Source organism: Brassica napus, chromosome C4 (genome assembly GCF_020379485.1).
Source record: "Brassica napus cultivar Da-Ae chromosome C4, Da-Ae, whole genome shotgun sequence".
In the NCBI taxonomy this organism is placed as follows: domain Eukaryota; kingdom Viridiplantae; phylum Streptophyta; class Magnoliopsida; order Brassicales; family Brassicaceae; genus Brassica; species Brassica napus.
This window is the reverse complement of record NC_063447.1, coordinates 3,112,118-3,122,494: the sequence shown is the minus strand read 5'-3', so window position 1 is coordinate 3,122,494 and position 10,377 is coordinate 3,112,118. Positions and strand designations below refer to the sequence as shown.

The 10,377-nt window shown below is 36.4% G+C and overlaps 2 protein-coding genes across 5 annotated transcripts; one reads left to right on the top strand and one right to left on the bottom strand.

Moving 5' to 3' along the window:
- Positions 1 to 2,076: 2,076 nt before the first annotated feature.
- LOC106391947 (protein LIGHT-DEPENDENT SHORT HYPOCOTYLS 10) lies at positions 2,077 to 9,915 on the bottom strand. Of its 4 annotated transcripts, none has more exons than XM_013832699.3 (2): positions 9,213 to 9,915; positions 2,077 to 2,351 (listed from the first exon to the last, which is right to left on the bottom strand). In XM_013832699.3, exon 1 carries the CDS (start codon positions 9,763 to 9,765, stop codon positions 9,229 to 9,231), a length of 537 nt encoding a protein of 178 aa, XP_013688153.1. In that variant the 5' UTR covers positions 9,766 to 9,915; the 3' UTR covers positions 2,077 to 2,351; positions 9,213 to 9,228. The 4 variants fall into 4 exon arrangements, with proteins under 4 accessions (XP_013688153.1, XP_013688151.1, XP_013688150.1 ...); XM_013832697.3 differs by having other exon boundaries at positions 9,200 to 9,914; XM_013832696.3 differs by having other exon boundaries at positions 2,077 to 2,341; positions 9,200 to 9,910.
- LOC106394224 (glutathione S-transferase T3-like) lies at positions 4,310 to 5,197 on the top strand. Its single transcript, XM_013834812.1, has one exon. The coding sequence runs from the start codon at positions 4,310 to 4,312 to the stop codon at positions 5,195 to 5,197; it is 888 nt and encodes a 295-aa protein (XP_013690266.1).
- Positions 9,916 to 10,377: the final 462 nt, after the last annotated feature.

Sequence of the window (10,377 nt, the reverse complement as noted above, 5' to 3'; positions counted from 1 at the left end):
CAAGGTTGGCTCTGTTTATTGCAAAAATATTTTCTATAGTGTCACTTCCTATTGTTACAAAATAAAGTTGCTTAGTCCATTTGAGTGATTATTTTTCATCCCCTTCTTCCATTTGGGTTCTCCCATGCAGATAATCAGAAATATTACCAATTACGATGATGATGAATGGATGAAGATGTTCAGCAACCAACAGTGATGTGGTATCAAAGCTACACCCAACGAGAAGATACATGGAAAAAGACAACACATATACAATTTTAGTGCAAACAAATTGAACCAAAGAATGAATGATTTGAAATACATTATTAATTTTTAATGCATGTGGAAATTGTTGCCACATTAGCTACTAATAGTAACATTAGGAGAGGGTTGTTTGATCTATAATCTGAAGTTCTTAACATGCTTACTGGGCCGTAGATACGTTTTGAATCTCACCAGCGGTTTCATAATTTTTGCATAGATTGTTGGCCAATGATGAGATAATAATACGGTTAGGCCAACGAACATGAATTCACTTGTAGCATCTAAATGTTTCTTTCAATTATTTGTTTTAGTTAAGTTATTTGTGAATAATGGAGATTGATTCTTCATAATGTTTAGAAACTTAATTAACTGTTCCAATTTTCTCATTTCCACGTTGTAAGGGATCATGATCCCACAATCGCTTATTGTAATTTTTATCTATTCAAATCAATGAAAACAACAACAAAAAAGCAGTCATAACTATCCAAGAGAAAAATGTGTTTTTAGTTTGTTTTTTAACAAAATTTATTTACTTTGAATAGATTTTAATTGATATCAAAGCACATGTTTTTAGATAACACTTGGTGATTCTATTAGTGGGACTTATCAGTGTGAAGAACTATAGCAAATACGGAACTATCCACAGATTACTGACCTATCTAGGGACCTGTGAGGATTCTCTTCACTGAATCTGTGATATCTTCATCTAGTTATAATGTACTGTTTTTTTTCCATTTATGAATTCATTCATCATTGCAAATTGTATACATCATCTTTGATCTTTTCTTTTACAAACATAACATTCAGAGTAAACAGAAACTGAAGTCAATGCATATGTAAAAATGGTGTGGAAGTAACTCAATGTTATTCTCAATCAATGATGTTTCGGCTGTTCAAATGGTCCTAGAATCTACTACAAGAACCAACTCATATCTCTGTGCTCATATCATTCTCAGGCGCTGGATAACAGTCTTCTCTAAGCTGCATGTCCCTTAAGTTAGGGATCCTCAACAAAAAAAATTCATGAACTGCTCATGAGCCGTTCCATGTATGAAAAGCTTCCTCAGAGTTAAGCATTTTTGTAACAAACCTTCACCAGGAAGCGAAAGACTCCTCTGGTTAACATCTCTATCCTGTGGTGGCCAAAAAAATGAACAACAGCAAAAGACCTAAACAATGAATCAAAACCATGATTGCAAGACAGTCAAAATACTAATTTACACAGACATATACTGACCTGTCTAAAAAACCTAAAAAAACTATCTTCTCTGAATATGTGATATCTTAACTGAGTTTAGTCTAACACTTCATTTCATCACATGCAAATTCTATACATCATCTTTGATCATCGCTTTTATAAGCAAAACATTCAAAGTATAACAAACCTATCAATACTTCTTTCGAGTTCAATGCCTCTAAAGCCACACCACTCTGCTTCACGTTCTTCCCTACGTCAAGGACAAGCTCCTCAAGACATGGTAAAGCTAAGAAGACCTCTATCAACGTCCCCACAGTGACAGCTGAATTGTCTTTTAGAATAGCAAAATTTTGTATAGTTTGTTTTAATATTCGCTTTCCTTTGATTTAAACTTAAATCACAATAATATTAGTCGATTTATTCATCTTAACTTCTTCGTATCATATTTGAGGTTTGCATGTATTAAAAACTAAATTTGTTTCTTTATATGAGCAATGCTATTGAGTTATATTGGCTTAAATGTGAGTACTATTAACAAAAGGTTTGTAGAAAATTTAATTTATCTTAGCATGGGGACCTAAGCTACTTATACACATTCAAATATATCAAATATTAGTCCTCTATTCAAAATAACAAATTTAAGAAACTCTTTTTAAAACAAACTTCTCTTAAGTATATAAAATCTATGCACTTCCTTATATAAAAAGAGTTTAATAAGAGAATATAGAGATGATGAAGCTATATAACCGGTCGATTGCTTCGGAAATGTAGGAGTAGATGAAGATCGGTTGAAATAAGCCGAAATTATGCTGAAAATAACATTTTACTTTGACTTCTTGATCGCCAGTAGGTATATTTGAGGCCTCTTTTACATTTGATCCCTCTCTGAGACTGTTGATCCTGCAAATATCTATGTTGTTTCAGCATCAACTAATTGTTAAAAACACATTTATTATGCGTTTAGCTAGATACGAGATCATGTGACATATTTGTGCCGTATAAATGAAAATTAACCTAAATATAAACTCATACTGCTATGTCAATTCAAGATATATGAACTTAAGTTTTGTGTGACGTATCACATATGTTATATTGCATCATCGAACAAAGTCTATAAAGCTTTGCGAGGGACAAAATAAATTTTCAGGCTTTTCCAAAGTATAGTGGTGACAAAGATCATAAATATGAATTTTATATTTATAGCTATGATGAAAGTATATCTGATATTAAAGAAAATAAATAATGATTTGCGTTGATTCAGTGAGAACTTAGGGCATGATTATCGCCCGTATGTAAAGCCCATTTCTTCTTATTTTGGGTCGAAAAATTAATGTAAAATAGGTGAAAATATTACAAACGGACCGAAGAACTTCTTAATTAAGAAGTTTATTTCTCCGTCCTTAAGGGGCAGGTGGCAGAAAATGAGTGGGTGTAGGGTTAGAGGAAGAGAAATTCGTGTTCGGTGTTTTCATTTTCGACTTCTTCTTGTTTCGAGCTCGTCGGCGATTCAATCGCCATAGCTGTAATCCGTCGAAATCGAAACCGCCTCTGTGCATGTTCTCTGTGTAAATCCTCTCGGCGAAATCGAAACCGTCTAAACCCCATCTCCTCTGTCGATATCCCCTCGGCGAAATCGAAACCGTCAGACTCCATCTCCTCTGTCGATATCCCCTTGGCGAAATCGAAACCGTCTCACCCAATCTCCTCCGTTGAAATCCCCTCGGCGAAATCGAAACAAGAAGAAGTCCATCTCCTCTGTCGATATCCCCTCGGCGAAATCGAAACCGTCCAAACCCCATCTCCTCTGTCGATATCCCCTCGGCGAAATCGAAACCATCTCACTCCATCTCCTCTGTCGATATCACCTCCTCGAAATCGAAACGTCTCTCCCCCTCTCCTCTGTCGATATCCCGTCGGTGGTAGCTCCTCTCGTTGGTAGCCGATATCTAAACCCTCTCCGAGCATAGCCCAAAACGAGGTACGTGTTCCTCCTCTGTAGTTTAATTCAAGAATTTTTGTGGGATTATACGATTGGGTTTGTGATTGGTTTGAATTAATTTGTGTCTGAAAAATTTGGTAGACTTACTATATAAATATAGCAAGAATCTCGTCTACGATGATCATGAATTTGCGATGATTCTCTTTCTTTGAATTTTTTTTCTGAATCTCGTCTGCTATATGATACTTATTTTTATGTGAATCTCGTGTGCTAGCTGAAAATATATCTTATCTGAATCTCGTCTGCTATCTGAATCTCCTCGTTTGTTACATTGTTATAGATAAGTCTTCATATTTCTTATCTGAATCTCGTCTGCTATTGCTATCAAAATAGATTGGTAGAGTGACTATTGTTTTAAATGTTAGCTCTGCTTTTGTACCATTTCACTGTGGTGGTTAATGCTTGCCAACTGTTGTTTAGTTTGAAACCAAATTCAGGTTTATATTTAATTGAACTGGACTCTGTTTGTAACCAAGTTTGCTTGATCTTGATAATTAATTTGCTTGAGAAGTGTATTTAATGCTTGCGAAGTGTAGTTTGTTTGTAACCAAGTCTTCGTATTGTTTGCTCTTAGTTTAGTGTAGGTAGTTTGAAAGTTCAAACGAAATCACGTTTTGATTTAATGAACCTATAAAATTGAAAGCTTTGTAGTAGTAAAGTGTAATAACTTTTGATTAGACATTGGTAGTTTATGGTTAGTCTTTAGTATTGGAACTTATTACACTTAAAGTTTCACCTATTTAACGAAACTCATCCTCTTTTATATCATATACTCTCCATCATCTTCTTTCTCTCTTCTGTCATCAAATAAGTAACCATTCCGGCTTCTCTTTATTACTCCCTTCTCTGTTCTTGTATCTATCGATTCGATGCATCCATATAGTAATTCCTCTAGCTATGTAGGACTTCTCAACAGTCAAAATGAGAGTGTTCTACAGGGAAACTTTCATTATGAGAGTTTTCCTTCTAGTATGAACATTGGAGCTTCAGATATCCCTCCCTTTAGTTCACAACAATCTGAGGCTCCAAGTCCCCAAGAAGACACACCAGCCCAGCGTAGGGAGAGAAGAAAATGGAGCCCTGCCGATGACGAGGTTCTAATAAGTGCCTGGTTAAACACTTCTAAGGATACTATAGTTGGTAATGACCAAAAGGGAGGGACTTTCTGGGAGCGCGTTGGAGAATACTTTGCAGAAACTCCGCATGCTAAAGCGAGTGGTGACAGGAGGATGCATCTCAACTGTAAGCAGAGGTGGCACAAGATCAATGATCTCACAAACAAATTTTGTGGGGCCTTTGCAGCTGCCGAGAGACAACAGAGTAGTGGTCAGGGTGAGAATGATGTTCTGAAGGCCGCTCATGATATTTTCTATAGTGATTACAACATTAAATTTAACCTTGAGCACGCATGGTGTGTGTTGAGGTATGAACAGAAATGGATCAACCTCAACACTCCCAAAGCTACTGGCCCTGCAAAGAGGAAAACTGGTGACGAATCCGCACAATCTTCAAGTGTCAATGTCGATGATCATCAGATACGGCCTGAAGGGATCAAGGCTGCAAAAGCAAGAAGGAATAATGGTTCAGGGAAGGCTCTCGATGATTATAAGACCATTTGGGAGATCAAGAAGGAGGATTTGGCTATGAAGGAAAAACTGTCAAAGCTGGCTATACTAGACACTCTCCTTTCGAAAAAAGAACCCCTAACTGAGTCTGAAGATGTTGTCAAGAACAAACTACTCCTCCAGTATTTCTGAGAATGATGTGTTCAAATAATGTGTTCTATGGTTTTATATGTTGCTTTGTTTGTATGTTCAATATGTTTATGCTCGTTGCTTCATGTTTCTAGTAGTTGCTTCATGTCTGTTGCTTACTTAATTTGTATGTTGACTCTGTTCCCTTCTAATATTTATGCTAAAGCTTCAGTTGTGGTTCAAATAAATTTTTTAATGGTCAATCTGTTGCTTACTTTGTATCTTCAGTGTGTATAATTTACTAATATATTTAATAATTTTTTTTTGCAGGTTAAGTAACAATGAGACTTGATTACAGCTATAGTCAGCCATCACAATCAGATACGTTTGGTGGGCACACAGTATCCAGTGGCTACGACGAGACAGCCGATCTTATTCGTCGGGATCAAGAAGAAATAAGAGACAACATTGCTGAGCAAGTTCATTACCCGCCTCAACCTGAGGTGGAGTTTGGAATCCCGCAGATATGTTACTGTGGTCGTCTACCCCTTCTCGCAAGCTCTCATTCTCGAAATCATCCAGGTAGACTATACTACACCTGCGCAAATGTTGATGATGGCGACTGCCATGTTTGGAAGTGGTGGGATGTCGCCGTTATGGAAGAGATGAAAGCAAGGGATTTACACACCCTCGAACTGGCTCAAAAGGTAGATTCTCTTACCCTTATGGGTGACTATGTGACTGAGCAGAAGGTGGCTAAACTAGAGGAGATGGTTTCTAAGCTAAGTAACAAGAATCCAGTGTTTACCAATCGGTTTGAAATGGTTGTTGCTTTCATGGTCGTTGTTTTAGTCGTAATGGGGATGATGGTCATGTTTAAGTAGACTGCTTATGTATTTTAGCTGTAATGGTCGGGTTGTTGCTTTGCGGTTTGTAATAAGGACTTATGTATTAGGGATGATGGTCATATTTGAAATGGTTGTTCATGTCGGAAATGTGTAATATGATAAAGAGTATTTGTATGTATTTTACTTCTCTCATGTCGGTATGGTGTTGTGATCACCAGAGTTAGAAACATATAAACATGTGAAACAACACAACAAAACAAGCAAACAACTGTCAGAAGAAACTAACAACACAACAAAATTATCAAATCTGGTGTCACAAGATTTCAAAACTATTAACATCACGGGAGTTTATAGGGAAAATATCAGAAGGGAAACATTGTGTGCTATAAAAATATAACATCTTCTCTCATTACCTTCACCACAACTCATCTCTCTTGAACTCTCTTTCCAAACATTTTCTCCCCATTCATTTTTTTTTTAAAAATGGCTTCTTCTTCTCATTATCATTACCACAAAGATGATGATGTTGAATTTGAATCCCTTTTTGAAGAATTATTAGAAATCCCAGATACTTTTCCCGAACCGAAAGAGCGTAAAAAACGTATATTTATTGAGAGAAACCGGGAAGAAGGCCACATCAACCTGTGGAATGATTATTTTTCTGAAACTCCTACATACCCTCCCAATATATTTCGGCGACGGTTTCGAATGAGCAAGTCATTGTTCCTGCGTATTGTGCATCGTCTCTCTACGGAAGTAGCTTATTTTGCTCCAACACAAGATGCAGTCGGAAGGTCAAGTCTATCACCGCTCCAAAAATGCACTGCAGCCATTCGTCAATTAGCATATGGTGGTGGGGCTGATACAGTTGACGAATATGTAAGACTTGGTGAAACCACAGCTCGAAAATGCTTGCACCAATTTACCGCGGGAATTATCCACTTGTTTGGAGATGAATACCTAAGACGTCCAACAGCGGAGGATCTTGAAAGACTACTCGCTAAAGGAGAAGAACGTGGATTTCCCGGGATGATTGGAAGCATCGATTGTATGCATTGGGAGTGGAAGAATTGCCCCACCGCTTGGAAAGGTATGTATTCACGAGGAACCGATAAACCAACAATTGTGTTGGAGGCCGTAGCTTCTTATGACCTATGGATATGGCACGCATTTTTTGGAGCTCCAGGTACTATGAACGATCTTAATATTCTAGATCGATCACCTGTTTTTGATGACATTATTAAAGGAATAGCTCCGCAAGTCAACTTCAATGTCAACGGAAGGGAGTACGATTTCGCCTACTATCTCACGGATGGTATTTATCCGGAGTGGGCGACATTTATTCAATCTATCCGACTACCACAGGGTCCAAAACATTCACTATTTGCTAAAACCCAAGAATCTGTCCAAAAAGATGTTGAGCGTGCCTTTGGAGTCCTGCAAGCTAGATTCGCCGTTATTAAAAATCCATCTAATTTATGGGATAAATCTAAGATAACAAATATTATGAGAGCATGTATCATACTCCATAATATGATTGTCGAAGATGAACGACGTACACAGACTCAAGATGAGACGTTTCAAGATGAGGATATTTCTTTTTGCGTCAAGATGCCTACCGAGCTTTTCAGTACACTTGATCGTCGGGCAAAAGTTCGGGGTAGACCAATCCATAGACAATTAAAACTTGATTTGATCGAACATATATGGGATCAATTTGGGTTTGAAAATTAAGATTTCATGTTTAAGTTTCTATGAATTGAATAAAAAGATGCTTTTATGCATTTTTTTTTTCAACTTTGTAATCTTTTTTTTTTAAATTTTTGTTCAACTTTGTTATTTTCTTATGTTTAATGTTATATGTTTTGTTATAAAGTCCTCTCAAAAAATTTACAAAATAAAAAAAATATTACTATTTAGCTAAGAAACTACAAAAGTATCTACCAATAATCTCCATTTTTAATTAAGTATCTTAACAAAATCTCTTAATCTAATTATATTAATAAACTAACCTAAGATATGCAATTAAATTCCTAGCAATGAGGATGCCCTTACTGTCCCACAAAATCTAATAATATATTATATAATCTCAGAAAATACCAATGCATAACTAGATACTCTAATGTTTGTGCAGTTTAACAGCCTTTATAAAAGCTCTAGTTGATATCTCATAGTTGAAGCTCTAAAATCTGAGATCCTATTTACAATTGGTTGAATTGTGATTACTGATTAGCATTCGGTTAAACTGAAAATGTTAACATATGATTGAGTTGTTCATGTTGAGATAATTTCCCTAAGACACACATAGCAATAATTAAAGCATGATCAAGAAAGTATTATATGTGTATTAACTTCTATTCTGAGATAACCTTTATTAACCTTTAAGAACAATCATGAACTCTTAATTATTAATCGATTTCTTTAGGTTATAAAATGAGGGGGAAAAGAAGATTCAATCAATTTCTCCCTTGATATCCAAGGGGAACAAAATCTTCACAAATCTTTTAAAAGAATGCATTGTAAGAGCCAATCATTACTTCCTTGAACTACTGTTTATATAAACAACAGTGGTAAAACATTGTATCTCTCTCTACATATGTGTATGTGGGGTTGATGACGAAACAATCCATCTTTGGAGAATCAAATGTTTTTTCCAAAATTTGAAGTGAGTAATTCTCTAGGATAACTTAGAGAATCTTCAAATTCCAAACACATATAGAGTAAAAAAATGTATGATGCATTACAAGGTTTAGAGAATAGTTTTTCGTTTCTGGAACTAGAAAACTCAATGTATCATCCATTCAATATTTGATATGCTAGAAACTTGAAAACTTGTTTTCATGTATTTAATTACCATTCCAAAACTAAAATGATTGATCATTAAAAAAATCTAGCTGCTTCCATTCAAAACCTATAATCTAATCACGATCCGGTCCCCTAATCTGAACCCAACATCAATACAATATATATATATATATCTAATCAAGACTTTCTCAAAAATCAAAAGCCTAACTATTTCTCCACTTAGGGTTTTAATACATGGAGCATTCTACGATATAAACATATATATTTGCGGTATGTAGCTAGTTAATGAAACCACAGATTCATAAGTCTCTAGTAAAGAGATCAAGAAACAAAGTTAAATGCATATATTTAATTGAATGCAAATGCACATATTCAATCAAACAAAAGCATAGTTAATGGAGAAATGTATTACCACAAAGTCTCACCAAGATCATGAGAATCTTAAGAGAAGCCGAAGGGAGAGGCGGATGAAGAAGAAGAGTCCTCTCTTCCACCACCCATCTCCGTCGTCGTTGGCTTCTTCTTCTTCTTTTTGAAAGGAATCCCTCTAGCTTTGGCCTGACACTCCCTAACCTCCCTGAGATAAACCCTTATTGCTCCACTAGCGAAAGGGTTTGTTTCCGGAGATCCACCGTTCTCCTCGTAAGCCGCTCTCAGCCGTCCGATCAAAGCGTCGAGACTTCCCCAAGCTTGTCTGAGAGGACATGTGCAAGGAGCTGGTGGCTCAGGCTGACCGTAGAACATACAGCCAGGCACGTGCACTTTTGTCTTACCGAACTGGTCTAAGTACCTGAGGAAATCAAGCACGTGGTTGCAGTTGCAGTGAGACATCGGCAGTGGCGGTCTTTGGTTCCTCAAGTACTGTCCGAAAGTGTTCCAGTCGCGTCTCTTCTGTGACTCGTAACGGCTTGGTGTCACCGGTGGCTCTGATCCTGATGATTCCATCGAGCTCTTTCCTCTATCTCTAGGAGATGACATGATATGATCTTGTTGATTGTAGAGATAGAGAGATGTTGTTGAGGTTTCAGGGGTCTTTTTATATTTTATACATGGATCTGGTGATTTAGGTAATAAGAAGAACGAAAGGTTTGAGTGAGTTTGATGAGAGGGTGAAAGTAATAGTAATAATGGAGGATAATGTTGACGTTAGAGAGGACATGTCATGGGGCCCGTTTCAAACTTTGCTTTCTTTTCCCCTCTCTCTTTCTCACATTTCTCTCTCACACATTTTTGGATTATCTCTCACTTTTCTATTCATATGAAATAACTATTTTCTCTTCCTAAGGAGTAATTAGTAATAAATTCATGATATTGTAGCTTTGCAATAATCACTGTGTAAAGAGGATTGTAGAGTTTAGACCCTTCGGGTTATTTAATTGTAATTTTAATGATTATGCGGTGTTCTTAGGTTTTCATATCGTTTGTTAATCATGCATGTAGGTAATAGTGTGTTGTACTTGTATGTTCACATTTTTATAGTCTTAAATACAAATGTATATATATATATATATATCAATGGCAGATTGGCAGATAATGTGTGTCTACATTCGTCGGACCAACGGATGTGGAATACTTCTCCACATGTTGTTC

Excerpts from the sequence above, each read along its gene's own strand:
- LOC106394224 (XM_013834812.1), top strand. The coding sequence starts at position 4,310 with ATGCATCCATATAGTAATTCCTCTAGCTATGTAGGACTTCTCAACAGT.
- LOC106391947 (XM_013832699.3), bottom strand. The coding sequence starts at position 9,765 with ATGTCATCTCCTAGAGATAGAGGAAAGAGCTCGATGGAATCATCAGGA.